At 44.5% G+C, this 18099-nt stretch overlaps 1 protein-coding gene across 3 annotated transcripts; it reads right to left on the reverse strand.

The window, feature by feature from the left end:
• Positions 1-4777: 4777 nt before the first annotated feature.
• On the reverse strand, positions 4778-10866 carry SYCE3 (synaptonemal complex central element protein 3). 3 transcript variants are annotated; one of them, XM_019482136.2, is made up of 3 exons: positions 10747-10866; positions 8289-8397; positions 4778-5779 (listed from the first exon to the last, which is right to left on the reverse strand). In XM_019482136.2, the coding sequence occupies exons 2-3, from the start codon at positions 8395-8397 to the stop codon at positions 5610-5612; spliced, it is 279 nt and encodes a 92-aa protein (XP_019337681.1). In that variant the 5' UTR covers positions 10747-10866; the 3' UTR covers positions 4778-5609. The 3 variants fall into 3 exon arrangements, with proteins under 3 accessions (XP_019337681.1, XP_019337680.1, XP_006278168.1); XM_019482135.2 differs by having other exon boundaries at positions 4779-5779; positions 10718-10863; XM_006278106.4 differs by having other exon boundaries at positions 4779-5779; positions 10695-10861.
• Positions 10867-18099: the final 7233 nt, after the last annotated feature.

An 18099-nucleotide genomic window follows, 5' to 3' on the forward strand; every position in this document is an offset into this window, starting at 1 on the left:
GTAGGGGATGGACCAAAAACTGAAAACAATACTCCAGATATGGCCTCACCAGTGCAGAATAAAGGGGAATAATTACTTCCCTCAATCTGCTGACAATGCTCCCACTAATGCAGCCCAGTTTGCTGATAGCTTTTGTGGCAACAAGGGCACACTTTTGGCTCACATTCAACTTATTGTCCTTTTCTGCAGAGATGCTGCTTAGCCAGGTGGTCCCCAGCCTGCACCAGTGCATGGGATTGTTCCGTCCTAAGTGCAGGACTTACTGAATTTTTATGAGATTTATTTTGGTTCAATCTTCCAATTCCTCTAGGTCTCTGAATCCTAGCCCTATCCTCCAATGTATCTACTACTCCCCCCAGCTTGGTGTCATCTGCAAACTTACTGAGAGTGAACTCCATCCTATCTTCCAGGTCACTGGTGAGAAAGGGTTTTGAGTCAAAGGCTCCTTTTGTGGTAAGTAAGCTCCAGACCCCAGTCGTGGTTTGCCTGGAGGGGGCAGTCATTCCCCCCTGCAGACTGGGCTGCATCTCCAGCCAGGCTTGTCCTCCCCGCCCCTCTCTTCCCTGTCAACCAGCTCTCATTGCTGCCCCTAGGGAGCAGAGAGGTGGGGCCAGCTCTGCTTTCTGGAGCAGAAAGCACAGCCCAGCCCAGGACTGGAAAGCATGCTGGGGGACTCTGGTTTAACTTGAACCAGGAAGGGGTCTGGGACAGAAGTTTCATAAACTGGCTTGACCCAGCTCAGTTAAACCTCATCAGGGAGGCTAGGGAACAAGGTTGATGAGGAAATGGAACTCCTCCTACCTGCAGGTAGTTCCTCCAAGCTCAGGGTTTGGAGCTTACAGCAGTATCTCTGCAGAAAAGGACAATAAGTTGAATGTGAGCCAAAAGGCATGTAGTATTGGAGGATCTGGCAATGCCTACTGGCCTGCTTCTGTTTAGGAAAAAGGGAACTTTTCCCAAATGTCAGACGTGTGCATTCAAACACATCACAGTGGAGTTAACTAGGGGTTAATTTGGCACATTAATTTCAACAGTAGATAAAGCACTTGTTGGTATAAAAGCTGTGGTTGCCAGGAAAAGCTGATGCAGCCAGTGTTAAAAGTTTGTACCAACTCCGTGTCACTAGGTGGTAGTGTTGCTTCACATTCTTACCCATGGAAAAAATGCTGCATCCTTATAGTGACAGGAAACCAATTTATTTTAATGTGGGTTGTCTGGTTTCATCTGCAATCCCACAGTGTGCAACAAAGGTAAAAACCAATGTATGTGAAAAGCATGAAATAAAAACCCACACTCCCCACAACAAACTCTGATTCTCTCACAGTAAGAAGAGATACCAAACATTTTAGTAGGAAAGGAAACCGTAATTACCTTACTATGTAGGATTTCAAGAAACATAGGCTTTGCCATATGGAATGAAGCACACCAATACAAATAGACTTTTTTAGGATTGAAAGAAATTGTGGCTCAAGGAAATTTATTTACCTTGTTATCTTGAATTCTATCTTCTGAAAAAGACATGACTGAATCCCTAGGTTTATACCCTAAAGCAGTGGTTCTCAACCTTTTTCCTACCGGGGCCGATTTGCAAAGATTGATGGCTTGTCCTGATCCACACCTCCCTGGCCCTGCCAGTTACTAACCCACAGTGTCCCACCCCGCCTTGCCCTGCCCTGCCCCAGCCTCTGTGCCCGGCTACCCAGCCACCTTCCCTGTGTGGCAGGCACCTGGCCCCCCTTTCTGCTATACACTCATCCCTTTCACACACACACACACACACACACACTGTCCCCCCCCCCCCCCCCCCCCCCCCCCCCCGACAGTCCCCAAGCCCTGGTCCTCCAACCCCTGTTCCACATACACTTACCTTCATCCGGCTCCCACGACCCTGCCTGGCTGCGTGCTGGAACGCTGCCAGCCTGCAAGGGGAAACCCTCGGTTTTACATGCTTTCCTGGGACTTGCAAGTTACGATGTTTTGATTTAAGATGTGGTTTTCAGGAATCAATTGTGTTGTAAGTCTGAGGACTGCCTGTACACCTTAATCTGCCCCTGCTCAAAGAGAAAGTTTTCTACAAGACACCACAGACTTCTTCAACAGAATCCAGACCATCAAACACGTCCCTAAGGGGGCACAGCTGCCTTCCTGAAATACTTTCCAAACCATGGAGTGAACTTAGATTTGCAATAATGTACTGCACAAATCATCCACTTCCCCCTTGCTCACAACTTCACTTTCAACAATTGTCACTTCCTTCAAACCATGGACACAGCTATGGTACAAAAATGACCCTTCCATATACCAACCTTTTCATAAGCCACTTGAGGAAAAAAACCTAGAAAATTGCACCAACTACACTATACCTCCATTAGATGATATTTTCATTACCTAGACTCACTTATTGACTTCCGCTCACCACTTTAACAACCATCATCCCTCAGTTCGCACTTTAACAACCATCATCCCTCAATCAAACTTTCTGTGGAATACTCCTACACTAACATCAGTTTTCTAGGTACCACAGTCCATATCCAGGATGGTACCCTACAAAGCACTATATACAGAAAATCCACAGACCACAATAACTATGCCCATAAGATCAGCAATCATCCCAAACACACCAAAAAAGCTGTTATCTACAGCCAGAGCCTCAGATATCACCGCATCTGCTCTGAGAACACTTGTGATGCACACCTGACCAGCCTAAAATCTTCCTTCATAAAACAAGGACACCTCAACAGAGAGATAGGCCATACATTTGAAAGAGCTATCCAGATACCTCACAGTAATCTGCTATAATACAAAAAGAAAACCCTCTGCAACCACACACCCCTAGTCACCTCCACCCCACACTGAAACCAATCAGAAGAATCACCAAACATCTACAGCCATACCCAACAAAGATCAGACCTTGAGAGAAATGTTCCCAGTCTCTCTGCTCCTGGCTTTCAAACAGTGCCCAGCCCTGCCCAATTTATCGTGAGAAGCAAACTCTCCACTGCCCAACAGACATCAAGTGGAACTTAGCCTTGCTTTGGCAAGAAATGCTTAACTTGTCAGCACATCTCCACTGCCATTACCCCCCACTCCACACACTGCAGATAAAAATCCCATCAGAATCCACGGTTTCTATACATGCTTTTCCCAAAATGTGATATACCTGACCCAATGCGCCAAGTGCTCTCTTGGTAATATGAGTGAAAGTAAACAACTACACACCAGAATGAACTGTCACAGAAAACAGAGGACAGTCACACAGATCATTAGAAGTACATTTCTCACAGAATAACTCCCTCTCTGACTTCACTATCCACCTGCTCAAGTGAAATCTATCTAGCTATCTAAAAGGTGAATTTAGGAACAAAAATTCATAAGCTAGCTCAACACAGAATCAAGGACTCTAAAAACTGATATCAGGTTTATGGGATTTATATAATTTATCCACCTCCTGAAATCTTCACAAGGAAGGTGAGATTGACCCTCCTCCCTTTTGATAGGCCTTGATCTTCCAGCAATCAGCATCTTTTCTTCTTTTAATTGTGTCTGCTGCCCCTGAGCATTTCTCAGCCCACCCCCTCTGTTGTGTTTCACTACACTGTGCCTGGCTTGCTGTGATCAAAGGCCTGGTAACGAATGTTTTGCATTTGAAAGCTTGTTTAACTTTATTTCAGCTACATAGCCGGTCCAATAAAGTTTATCACCCTAAGACAGGGGTGGGCAAAATACAGCCCATGGGCCACATCCAGCCTGCCAAGGGATTTTATCCTGCCTGTGGTGGGTCTCTTGGCCCTGCCCAGCATAGGTGCATGGGACAGCCCAGGCCGTGGCATATGCAGTGGGTTCCACCACCCCCAGGCACACAGTGGGGTAGGGGGTGGTAAGATAGCTGGACTCTGCTTTCTGGAACCCTCAGCTCCCTCTGGCTGCCACTGCCAATGTCACTGCTACCGCTGGACCCAGCCCTACTGCCTAGGCACCCTGGCCTGTCCACCTCGCACCCACTGCTGGGGGTGGTGGACAGAGCGGGCAGGCAGGATCTCAATGGAGACTGGCCTGGGACCCACATGGGCAGGCGCACCTGACTGGGTGGATGGGATAGAGCCACAGGAGGATGGGGAGTGGCATCTGGGAACAGGACAGGTGAGCAGGGCTGGGATCTTAGGGCAGTGACAGTGTGGAGCTGGGGCCTGGGGCAGGCACAATTTGCTGCTTGCACATCTCTGTGATGGCTACTGGTTTGGTGGGCAAGGATGTGCTGGGAGTGGATCATGGCTCTGCCCTGGGCCCTGGCCCCATTTTGGCATTGCCCCAGTATCCCAGCCCTGGCTACCCATCCTGCTTCCAGATGCTGCTCCCCACCCACCCATGGCCCCATCCCATCCACCTGGCCCAGCATGCCCTGGCCACAGGGTTCCTGCCCCTGGTCCAGTCTCCATGGAGGCCTCAGGGCCAGGATCACTGGGTGGTGACAGCTTGAGGCCAGGCTCTCAGGCAGAACCACTTAGGGAGATTTGGCAAACTGTTGCAGCGTAGGGGGCAGGCTGCTCACGCAGCCTGCAACAGCTCACCAAAACTCCCTATATGGCGCCTCCAGCCCAAATAACTGCCCACCCCATGCCTTAAGAAATTCCTGCCTGACTCACTGAATAAAACTTTAGTTTGCTTACTGGCTGCTAAACACTAGGTGGTGTTATTGGGTCATATCTTGCACACAATTGAAAAAAAACCAACATTTTTTTTCTTTCCTATTCAACTTCAGGTACTCATTAAGGCAAGAAACCAGTGCTTTTGAATATGGTTTATTTGGTTTCCGCTGCAGTCCCACAGTCTACACCTTGCTGTCTACACTATTGTGGTAAGAAAATTCATACAACTCAACACAGATCTCCCATGTACTGTACAATTTTTATAATGTAAAAACACAATTTCTTTTCTATAGGAAAGGAAGATTTCTGGAAGAAACAGTTCTCAGAAAAGGTAAAGAAGCTAACTTGCCCCTCCCTCCTCCTTGCCCCACAAAGAAAACCAACCAACAAACAACAACCCAAACAAAACAACTAACCAACCAAACAAAAACCCTACCTAAACAAGATGAACTTACTAAGGATGTGTGAGACCAAAAATATAAGCTGGCAATTGACTATTAGTCCATTTGATCTGCAATGCCATATCTAACTAAACTTGATCAATCTGCATACCTAGCATTTAAACTGTTTTTTTAATTGAAGAATCATAATTTTCCTCATAAAGTCTGTTGCTGGTACATCTACTCTTTAGTGGTGAGCTGTGGACTAAAATAATAAGTGTATCTATAATCTGTAAAGCAGGTTGGAATTCTAAAGCAAGGAAAATAAGCTGTGCAAGTCTACATAACTACACTACAAAATACAAAATGGGTATAGATCTAAAGAATACATAATTACTTTTTGGTTTTAACAATACATGTATTTGGTAGAACATATCTGTATATATAACCACAACAGTATTTCTTAATAAACTGGAAGACAATCTGTTTTCCAAGGTCTTTGTGGATCTTTCATGACAGAAAAAAACCAAGTCCAAAATGATCTTCTAGGGAAGGAAATTCTTCCAAAAGGTTTGAAAACAATTTATTCTTTTTTTTCTCCTCCATCTTTAGTTTCCTTCAACATCTCTTGCCAGTTCTTCTCCATCTCTTCTTTGCAGTTCAGGAAGGCATCTTCCAGTCGTCTCATAGAGTTGGCCAAATCTGGGTTTGTACGCATTACCACCATATCATAAGCCATCCAGGTTGCCTGCACTGCAACAACAAGTATTAGGAAGCCAGCAACATTAGGATGGACACCAGCAATATTAAGATAGAAGAGAAACAATGGATGATTCAGGGAAGCAAAATGGGAAATAATGTTTCCCAGTTCTAAACAGCACACTTAGCTCAACACTTGCCAGTAATCCTCTGTCAACAAATAAATCAAATCAGTACACGTATCAACAAATCAGTGTACATATCCCAAGCTTTCCTTATCAATCCCACAATAACAATTCAATGTGCACAGCTTGAATACTCTCAGGCAACCCATGTTAATCAAGTAGTGAGTACAATCTTACAGTAATAAGCAGTCCCACCTTTGTCACTAATACTACAGTTAACCAAAGCAAACTGTCTATTACCTCAAGAGCAGTCATACCATAGTAAGCAATTCATGCATACCAGTGCTGTTCAGCACATCAACAAAACCTTATAGGTACAAACTATCTCAAAATATTTTAGAATGATATGTTCCTAAGACAAAGCCAAATAAAAGCAAAGGGAGAAATAAATTACGAGGCAGATACAAAGCAGACAAGATTTTAAATCAACATTTACAGTGAGATGGACTGTCAATGAAAGAGAAGGTTGTCAACATGACAAAAGTTGAAAAGAAGACTTTTGCATGAACAGTGGCAGAAGGAGAGAGGAAGCTGGTGCTAGATAAGGTGAGAGGGATGTAGGCAAGACAGTGAAGAGTTGCAGCAAATTCATAGGTTTTAAAAACAAGTCAGCTGCAAAATGGATTGTGAAATAAATATCTAATAAAGCTAGGCTAATAAGTCTTGACAAGTTTTCTGTTTGCAAATTATCCATGAGAAGATTGTGATTTTCTCAAATTCATGTATTATTTAAAATGGGTTAAAGAATAACTGAATGTATAGTTTAGATTAATTAGTTCTTCCTCTGCACATTATTTGTGATCAGTGGTGATGCGAGACTGAGACTAGAAAACTGCCAGTCTAGATAAATCTCAGAAACAGATTTCTGATGCAAACACATTTACAAATTTGGAATGTACATTCCACAACTATTATTCACATAAATTTAAGTCTGAAACTTTTAAAATTCACTTTAAATTGCTGATTCTGCAAACATCCTTTCTAGTAATTTAATTCATTGAAATATCTACAGAAATGAAAACAGTGGATGCAAACATCCATGGAGCAAATTTGATAATAAATGCAAGAGTATATTCTGAAAAATTGTTCAGTATTTCTTTAGCTCTAGTAGTCAAAAGAATTTGATAAGGGAGTGAGGATGATATGATTATGCTTTCTGCGGGTGTGAGAAAATCAGAGCATTCTGGGTATATTTAAAAATGAAAATTCTGTGTGTAATTTAGGGAGGTTTTATAGTAACTAACAAAACAGTATATGCAGTCTTACGCTCAATAACAGGACAGTCCTGATAACAAAGCAGAATTTCCGACCTCATAATGACTTTATTAATATACCTGTATGGTACTCATATATAATTATACCATTATGAAACATGTACATGCAAATAGGATGGAAAAACACATCCCAGTAAGCAATTATACTTTTGTTTGAGAAACCTTGTATAACTCTAAATGGTTACTTTATACTGGCTTGGCAAAGTTCCTAATGAGCTCAGCCTTAGCTTTCTTAGCAAAATATAGAAGCCATCTGATTACCCAGTTTGAAACCGTTTGTGCTATATTAACATAAAGTTTACGTCATAAGAGATGCAAACACTGAGTTTGATCCCCAAATGGGAGGGAGGACTCTGTTCAGTGTTTGCTATTCTGTGCCTGATAAGCAATTTAAACAACTAGCATTTCCCAGATCAATAGACAGGCATAGGAGAGCATCTTATCTGTGATGAAGCTTAAAAGCTTTAGATTAAACAGTTTGAAGAGGCAGCAATAGGAATATCTTTGTATGAATGCAAAGAAAGGGATCACAAAAATAGTGGAAAAATCTAGCTAGATCCCTGCTCCAAAACACATACAAAATTTAGATTAAAATCACAGAGAAGCCTTTTTCCCAGTTGGGTAATCAGTATTTGTCATTTTCCCAGAAGCACTAGTATAATCCACCATTTTCCAAAGCTGAGTCTCATTTTTTTAAATATTCTGATAATGTTTTTCTCTCTGTAAATTGCTTTGTATTATCTCTGTTCTCACTAGTAGCTCTTTTCAATTTAACATCATCTGTGAATTTAATGTTTGAATTTTTGAGCCGTTTATGCCTTCCAGATTACTTATGAAGATAGATAGATACCTGTCATTCTAGACATTTATAACACACACATCACTAAACTCCAGATATTTGAGTACTCCAGATTTTTGAGATAGTGCTGGTCTCCACCAAGCAGATTTAGTTTAATTAATGGACCTCATTCTGTCTCCATTTAAATTTCTACTATATGACATTTGGAGATCTCTGAATTAACTTATTATTATGTATGTGTACTTCTGTAATGTCTTCATCTTCTAGTAGTAAACTCTATATCCTCCCAAGAAAACCAACTACACCTGATAGTTTCTCCATTTCTTCCAGCAGTTTTTCTAAGTCCCTGTTCAGGTCCTCCAGCATTTTTACCATATTATCGCAGTTTCTTTCCTGAGGTTCAGATTTGGCCATCTACAAGAAAAACCAGAGCATACTAACTACTTTGTCCCAATGTGAGGTGTGTGGGAAAATAATACTTTTTCATGTTTATGGGAAAACTTTAAAAAATGTATCCCTAAAAAGAGCTGTCAAACTAAATAGGCTACATTATAAATTAAATATAGTACAGTAATTTAGAGCTCAGGCCCAGTAGATGTAGAGGTTTTTTGGGTTGTATTGCCTTTTCACTTTGAAAACAATACAAGTTGTGGGCACTAACTTTAACTGTATGCAGGATCAAGTCCATGCTCTTAGTGAACATTAAAGTTCACTTTACCAGATCATACCACTAAGAGATACTACCTAAGTGTTTGCTTTACTGGATCAAATTCCTTACTCACCTATTCTTGCAATGGCCAATTAATAATTCTTCACATAAGAATTCTTCTCCACCAAACAACTTTAGTGACATATTTCACGTTTGTTTGATTGTTTGTGGTATCTTTATACCACATTCAGGCACTTGTCTAAATGACATGATTTTTAGAGGTGCTCAGCAGTTCATTAACCACAGCTGAAGTTGTGGGAGTTGAGCTCCTCTCAAAATTGAGCTACTTCCTTAGACAACAAGGTAACAAGAACAGAAGTTTAATATATTAATGCTAGTCAATTAGTTTGATTTCCTGCTGTGAAACATACAAGGGGAGAATTAAAAAAAACTATTAATAGTACCTAATTCTTATTGTAAAAGTGGTTTTTTTTAAACTTCTCAGTTAGATTTATTGGGCACATTTTTCTGTCTTTTATATTTAATAAGTCCTGAAAACAGAGCAGTAAATTTTTATCACTTAATTGAAAGCATTTTAAAAGAACTGGTTGTTGAGCTAAAGCTAAGACCTAAGACTAACAAACACTCATCCTGAATTTTATGAGACAGGAGGGGTGCTGAAAGATGCTTGATCTCAAACTCCTGCTCCAATGTAAGACAAGGTTGTTTGGGTAAATGTGATATCTAGGGGTGCACCGATAGAGATTTTGAGTGCTGATACCAATAGCTGATTTTTAAGGAGGCATACCAGCTGATACCGATCTGATTTCTGATATAGCTGCATCCAGCTGGTAAGTCTGTTGGGGGAGTGAGTGAGTGGTATGTGATGAGGCAGATCAATGCCCCCTGCAGTGAGGGAGGGAGTTGGGGTAGGGGTAGATGCTGCCCAGTGGGTGGGACAGGGCACAGGATGGAGCCATGGCTTGTCTGGAGGGTGTGGGGTGGGATGGGAGCTGCAGCCTGCCCACCTCGCGCTGATCTGGGGGCACATGCCCCGCCTTTGTCCCAGCTGGACAGCACCTGTCCCAACAACCTCCCTCACTGTGGGGTGTTGATTTGCCCCCCACGCCCCTTTCACCACAAGACTTCCCAGCTGCACACAGCTCTCCATACTGCCGGACTGTGGTCCTTGGTGCCTGTGTGCTGTGTTGTGGCTGCATGCATGCTCACCAATTTATCAGCCAAATTATTGGCCACATTGGACCGATTTCCGATACGGCCGATTTTCTTTATATTGGTGCTGATGCAACATCGAACCAATGGATCGGTGCACCTCTAGTGAGATCTTTTATTAGACCAACTCAAGAGTTGGAAAAATTGTTCTTTGCAAGCTTTTGGGTACAAACACCCTTGTTCAGGTGCAGAGCGAGTCTGCTGATGTACTGAAGAAGGGTGTTTGTGCCCAGAAGCTGGCAAAGAACAATTTTTCCAACTCTGGAGTTACAGAGCCCTCATCTCTCTGCTGGCAACATCACTTCATCTCTGCTCAGCTGCGTTAGGCTTCTACGGCCACCTGGCAAGTAGCTGAAGGCTCACGAAGACACTCAGCCACCTGCCCCAGCCTGTTCAGCAGCAGCTGTTGCCTTTGCAAAGAGCAGTGTATGCAGACACTGTCTGAGCCATGCACCATTTCCAGGGCATGGAAGGACGGTAGGTAGGTAGGTGCTAGGGTTCAGCCCCTGGTGCTTGTGTGCCATGCAGCTGCCACAGGATTGTGATAGCAGCAGAGCTGGGGACATAATTATCTGTCCAAAGACAGGCACATCTGTGTGGCGGCATCTTGTATCGATTTGCTTTTACCTCCTGAGAGGACAAACCCTGGGAGGATGCTCTCTGCCACCCCCAACCTGCTTTTGTCCCTCATGTTGACCCCTCAACCTCTCTTTACCCCAGGAGAGGTCCCTTTACCTGCTCCCCCAAATCCCTCACACCTTCTCTCCCATATGGAAATCCCCTCTCCAGCTCCCACCAGACCCTTCCCCCTGCGCAGGGGATCACTGACCCTAAACACCTCCCCTTCTCCACCTGAGAGGGGGGGTCCCTTGAGCCCCCACCCCGGGTGAGGTTCCTTTCCGGCAGGTCCCCTCCAACGGCCGCCAACGCCTCCTCTCCCCCTTTCCCGCCAAAACCAACCGTGCCGACCCGGCCCCGCCCACCCCTCGCCCTGCTCTGTGACGTGTCTGCCAGTTCGAGAACGCGGAAACGAGACACAAAGAGGGCGGGCGGGCGGGCGGGGACGGCTCCCACAACAATTCCGTCGGCCCCGCCTCGCACGTCCCCCATAAATTCCACGTTGCACGGGTGGCGGGATCTGAGGCGTTGGGTCGGGCGGCGCGAAAGGGGAGGAAAGGCATTGCCGTGGCTGGAGCTCATAGGCTGTATCCTCAGTGTCGTCCCTCGCCCCGCCCCGCCCCGCCCCGCCCCGACACGGGGTGCTCAGCAGAGCCGGCCCGGGCTTTGCCAGATGCTGCTGTGCTCGCAGTGGCAGCTGAGAGCATCCTTGCTGAAACCGCTGGGGAAGGAAACAGCCCCTTGGAAACAAAGCGCCAATTCATTCCGCCGCAGGGACGTGGCGGGCGAGCGGGGGGGGGGGTGTTAAAGCAACCCAGGCTCAGATGCATCGGATCCCCTCTGATCCGAGGCTCTCCGGCCCCGCTGGCGGTTGAAGCAGGCAGTCTGCCCGTGGGTCCGTAGCCCCTGCGTTTCCCCACTGCAAATCCAGGGGCCCTGGACCCCCCTGGCCCACTTTATGCCTTTCAGAAGACTCAGGGGCAGACCCTCGACAGGGCATTCCCTGAAGTAACCCTCAAGGAACTGCAAAGAGCCATTATTTGTGTTTCCAGGGATAATAAGTAACAGGGTTGCCCTAATGCTTTGGTCATAGGCAGCATAGGAATAGGAAGGAGAGACAAACTTATTAAAATAGGGTAGGTGTCTCTTGTCCTCTGCACAAAGCGTGTCAGAATTTAGAACATAAGACCTGTCAATTACTGGGTCAGACCATAAGTCCCATTTTGCCCAGTCCCAATTTGTCAGAGAATCATAGAAAACAAGGGTTGGGAGGGACTTCAGGAGGTCACATCTAGTCCAACCCCCTGCTCAAAGCAAGACCATCCCCAACTAGATCATCCCAACCAAGGCTTTGTCTAATTGGGTCTTAAAAACCACCAAGGATGGAGCTTCCACCACCTCTCTGAGTAACCTGTTCCAGTGTTTTACTAACCTCCTAATGAGAAAGTTCTTCCTAACATCTAACCTAAACTGCCCTTGCTGCAACATGAGACTGTTGCTCCTTGTTCTGTCATCTGCCTCCACTGAGAACAGTCCAGCTCCATCCTCTTTCAAACCCCTCTTCAGGTAGTTGTAGGCTGCTATTAAATCCCCCCTCAGTCTTTTTTCCTGACTAAATAAGCTCAGTTCCCTCAGCCTCTTCTCAAAAGTCACATGTCCCAGCCCCATCACCATTTTCGTTGTCCTCCACTGAACTCTCTCCAACTTGTCCACATCCTTTCTGTAGTGGGGCCCAAAACTGGACACCGTACTCCAGATGTGGCCTCATCAGTGCTGAATAGAGGGGAATAATCACTTCCCTTGACCTGGCAACACTCCTACCGATGCAGCCTAGTATGCTGTTAACCTTCTTGGCAACAAGGGCACACTGTTGCCTCATATTCAGCTTATTGTCCACTGTAACCCTCAGGTCCTTTTCTGCAGAGCTGCTGCTTAGCTAGTCAGCCCCCAGCCTGTACTGGTGCATGGGATTGTTACGTCCTAAATCCAGGACTTTGCACTTGTCCTTATTGACCTTCATGAGATTTCTTTTGGTCTAATACTTCAGTGTGTTTAGGTCTCTCTGCATCTTAGTCCTACCCCCACAGCATATCTACTACTCCCCTGAGCTTGGTGTCAACTACAAACTTGCTGAGGGTGCACTCCATCCTATCTTCCAGATTGTTGGCACTCCACTTGATACCAGATCCCAACTAGAGGCATCGAGCCATTGATTACTCCCCTTCCCAACAATCCCAACAATCCAGGCAGTTTTCTATCCACTTTACAGTCCATTCATCCAACCTGTACTTCCTTAGCTTGCCTGTGAGAACGTTGTGGGAGACTGTATCAAAAGCCTTGCAAAAGTCTTGTCATACAGTGGTAGAGAGTGAATGCTGAAAAGGAGTCTAAATAAGGGATGACCAGGATTTTTTCCCTACTGTTCGTCTCTTATTTGCAGCCTCCAGCATTTAAGGTCTAGGCAGATCAAATTTAGAGGCTATATCCCTAATTCTCATGCCTCAGTGTGCTTTATTATTCAGGGCCTCTTGTGTGTTCTTGTGTGTTACTGTATTCTGAAGGGCATCCCATAGTGTACGGGCACAATGAGGTCTTCAGACACGTTCAAACTTACTTGTTTCTTTTGAAGGCTGTGGAGTGTTGATGCTTCATACAAGATGGAAGAGACACAAGCAGGTTTTGGTTTTCACAACACTGCAGCTGTGCTAGTGGGATAATGATAAAATAAATAAAAGGTGAAACTACTGGGTCAGAATGAATGATCTATCATTTATTTTAAGATAATTTAATGGTACCAAGAAGTGTAGATTGGCTGTTGTGGAGACTGCCCTGTTCATCCCCAGAATCAGTACCATGCAGTCAGTAATAAATAATAACCAATCCTGTGTACAATCCATATTCCATTCACTAATCAACTATAAAATATTTGGTCCTTTCTCATACAGTTTTCTGCATCTGATCACCTGTTTTAGTGAAGCGATAATATGCCTTGGTCTTGTCTGTGGATCTCATTCAGCTTATTAGTTCCCAGGGTGTCCATGTTAAACATTAGCACCACAGTAGGGTTCCTAGTTGGCAGGCTTAATGAGAGGCCACTAATTAAAGGAGATGCAAAGCATTTCACTACCTGTTCTTGAGCAGCCCATCCGGGCCACAGATAAGGCAAATTAGCTGTGATGCCCATAGGAGTGTCCATGACAATGTTAGAGGTATCTTTCACTATCACTGTCTGTGTTGAACTAAAATGTTAGGGGATTTGAGTCCCCAAGGGCTTTCAATCACATACCTTTCACAAGCATTACATCTACTTTCAAATGCTGGCACAGAAGTTGGCTTCTTCCACACAGGGATCAAATTAAACATGAAATAATATTCTGGGAGATGACTAGATTTCGATTTTCACTTCTGCCCCATGACAGTGATGTGAAAGATACAAAGGGAGGTAGGTAACATTCTCTCTTCGGGTAGAATTAAGGTTCTTATCTAGTTTTATATTGGCGGTTCCCATCAATGCTTGTTCAGTTGCTTCTTTTGCAAACATTTGGGTTTGGGAATGGTTCTGTTTTTGTAACGTGGGGAGTTGCCTATTGAGACCTGCACTACAAAACTGGAACTCTTGTTGGTAGAGTCAGAGGAGCCTGGGACAGAACTGACTGCAGTAGCTGAATTACCTTTTGGCAGGGATGGTGCGTATTTGTGTGTGGCTTGCACTACTGCTGTCCTGAAGATAAATAAAGAATTTGAGGTAACCAGGATGTCCTTCCGCTACCTCTCTCTAGTACTAAAAATATTTTCTTTATTGCAAAAGAAACCCACCAAAACTAAATATTTGAACAGTGTTGTGTTTTCTTCATGGGTGGAATAGGGGGAATATAAAGTTTTCTTCTAGCAGGAAAAAATAGTTTTTACAAGAGGAAATCCTGAAAGTGATTGAACCAAGCAGGAAGGCAGGCGAAGGGAGTGGACTAGGGAGGAGGACCATATCCTGACAGCTGAACTATGAACCTTGCAAATATCTCCTCCAACCAGTCTGACTGGGAGAGCAAAAGGGAAAGATTTCAAAGAGGAAATCAACAGCAATAGCAGCTGCTCAAAAAGCACCTTGTATATCAACTCCTAGACTTATCCACCATTCTTCCTGGTTTGGAGTAAAAAATTGGGAAGGTGAAAGGAAGTGGTGGATGAAGAGGGTGTGAAAGCAACTGCTCTCTCAGAAGCAGGAACCTAAAACAAAATCTTTCTTTGGGGAACTACCCTTGGGAGTCACCTCACAGCCTCTGCACTGCTTTCAGCAGGGTTTTAAATAGGCAATGTACTTTTGCAAAACATCCACCCTCTGTGTCAACTTTAAACAGAGAATAGGTGCGTGGTAAATTCCCTGCAGTTTCTATAGAGAAAATATCGCTCAGGTTCAACTCACCAGCCCATGCACCAATGTTAATAGGAAACTCGTTCTGCAGTCTGCAGTTACATTGACCTCTGTAACTGAGGTAAAGCCTTAACCTAGATAAGGGTTCTCAGATTCTCCATGAGCAAGAGTCCTTATCATAAAAACTATTTTCACTGGTAGTAATTTGCCCTTTATTGCCAAACTCAGAAGCCGTGGAGGGACTAGAAAGCCAACCCTGCTCTTCCCTGCTTCTCACGGGTGGGCTCTTCAATGGGACAGTGAGGCACAGAGTACACAGTTAATGGCTATCCTGCTTTTCTTCTCACAGGTCTGTCCAGACTTTTACTAGCACTAAACAGAAAATCTACTGAACAGAAAATCGTAAGCACAGCACCAACGTATTTATAGGCTGTTTCTGCTTATAAACATCAGAAAAATGCTGTTTCTGCTTCAAGCAGCGTGCTGGTATCAAGTCATCATCTATATCTTCTCCGAGCCACCTGCAGCAGGTTATTGACTGGGACATGAACTGGGTGTTTCAGCAGCAGGTCATGTGTTGTTTCCTGTTACACTATAACTGCCACTCTGTTTTACCTAAGAGCTGAGCAAATAATCTTGTACACCCACGCAAAACTAGTGATCAGGAATATGAAACTTTTATGTAAGGGTTGAGGGCAGCAGAAGAGGGGAATCCTGGACCTGAAATAGGGAGGATTGCAGGTGAGAAATCAGGAATCAGATGTATTCAAAGACCTGTGAGAAAAGCCCCAGGACTGAAATAGCTGAACTGAGCGGTAGAGTGTGGTAGCTCTATATTGAACTTATTGTGATATTGGAACAGCAGGGGGTTGTGGGACAGGACTGAAGGGCCTTGGTAGATGTGGTAGTGCTGTACATGAAGGAAGTTTGCTTTTTTATCATTATGTCTCACCTGTACAATGCTATCAAGTTCTGTCTCCTTTTCTGAGTCATCAATTGACCTATATAGAGTTGAGGAAAGTAGGATAAATATGGAGAAAAGAACTTGGTATATCTTCCTATAGAATCTGTTCTTCCTGAGAAAGGTTTCTGGTTTCAGAAGTGTGGAGTTGTCATTGTTTTCTTGTTTTTTGTAGCATCTGTATCATTTCTTTCTGAATGTGAACCCAGACTAGTACAGCAGAAGTTTGTGAATTCTGAAGCTGAAGTGTTTTTTTATTCTCAGTTCCTTATTCCCAGTTTCTGTCTCCTTTTTCAAAGCTAATCCTTACACAATTAACAGTTGTTAGTAATGGATTACTCAACCTAAAGGGCCAGGATGTCTCAGCACAATTCTATTGTCTCAGGAGACAGGCAGATGCCTACTACTATGAATACTGGTGCTGATTCTGTGATTTATTATTGTAATTAATACTGTATTTACCTGAATCCAAGATGTCTTTGAATGTGATAATGTGAGTGATTGTTGCAGGTACAACTGGGGCTCTCTCTCCCCACCACTTCTCAGGGGTTCAGGTACCTGTTGCCAGGTGTTCCTCTCAACTCCCAGGCCATGGAGGTTTGGGGCTTCTGCTTTTCCTGTCATTCAGATGCTGCCACTATCCCTGTAAGGCCACAGGAGAACTCTCCAGCCCTTTGGGCTACGATGCCTTGCCCAAGTACCTGCAGGGGAATTTTTAGGGGCCCTTACTCTCAGGTTCCTTTTTTGGGGGTACCCTCTGCTTCCACAGATGACCACCCCAAGTAGGTAGATTCCATACATGGAAAATAATACCATACTGTAATTCTATAATTTTATGTAATTTTGCACGTATAGAATCTAATTATTGGAGGGTTGTCTTAAATCTGTCCTCAACCATGGAGGGAAGGAGGGAGGGAAGAAGGCAGCTCCACAGTAGCCATGCCTCCACGGCGAGGTGCCCCCTGCCCACTCGGCCACAGGTGTGTGGCAGCACAATGGAGTTGTGCCCCCCATTGCTCCTGGGCATAGAAGGGGTGCGATATAGATGATAACATGATCCCAGCAAGCTGCTTGGAGCAGAAACAGCCTTTTCCCTATAAATACATTGGTGCTGTGCTTATGATTTTCTGTTCAGTAAATTTTAGGGATTCTTAGGGAGCGGGGCAGCTTTGCCTCCCCCACACACTGAATGGTCCTCACTGCCACTTCGCTGTCAGCTGTGCCGTCTCCTGTCCAATACTTGTGGAGCACACTGATTGGCTGTTTTAGTCCACCAATCAGAGTGCGAATAAAGCGTTATAGACAGACAGACTAAGACTTTTATAATATTAGAATGCGGGCCTGTGAATTGGCAGCCTGGCACTTGCAAACTGAGTTTTAGATCTGGCAGGATTCTGCCTAGACTTTCAGGAGATTTCCTCCCCTCCCCCACCATGGTGAAGATGTGTTTTGGAAGTGACCTGAAAAGGATTTCTACCCATAATCCTAGCCCTAACCCAGCTCTTTATTCAGGGTTCTGTATGGAGCACACAGGCCTGGGGCCTGTGAGTTGGCAGCCTGGCATGCAGAAACTGAGTTCTGGGTTGGGCACAACTCTGTCCAGCCTTTTTTGGGAGTATCCCCTGATGCCTGAGATGTGTTTTGGGGTCACCCAAAAAGGATTTCTACCCGTAATCCCAGCCCAAATCCAACTCCTTATTCAGGCCTGAGGGGCCTGTGAGTAGGCATCCTGGCATGCAAAAACCAAGCTTTGGGTTGTGCAGGGGCTTCTTAAGGAGAGTCCCCCAATGGTGGAGACATATGTTTTGGAGTGATCTGAAAATGATATCCACCTGTAATACCAGCCCAAACCCAGCTCTTTATTCAGGCCCGGGGGCCTGTCAATGGTCAGGTTGACACTCACACACGGAGTTTTGGGTCAGGGAGTGGCCTGCCCAGGCTTCTTTAGGTGGGTAGAGAGTACCCTGGTGGCAGTGACATTTGTTTTGGGGTGACACAAGAAGGATTTTGCCCCATAATCCCAGCATAATCTCAGGTCTTTTTTCAGGGCTATGTACTTGATACGTGATCTTATTTTACATTTTTATTAATAAAAATACATTTTTAATGACATCCTAATTCTTTATCTTGTGTCATTCATTACTAACAAACTTTAATTGTGTAAGGATTAATTTTGAAAAAGAAACCAGTAGCCGGGAATAAAGAACCAGGGACTGGGAGAAAGGAATAAGGGACCAGCTTCAGCCTCATCTCTCATTATGCTTTGAGATCCCCACTGCCAGGTCC

The sequence above is a fragment of the Alligator mississippiensis genome, chromosome 4, assembly GCF_030867095.1.
Source record: "Alligator mississippiensis isolate rAllMis1 chromosome 4, rAllMis1, whole genome shotgun sequence".
Classification (NCBI taxonomy): Eukaryota; Metazoa; Chordata; order Crocodylia; family Alligatoridae; genus Alligator; species Alligator mississippiensis.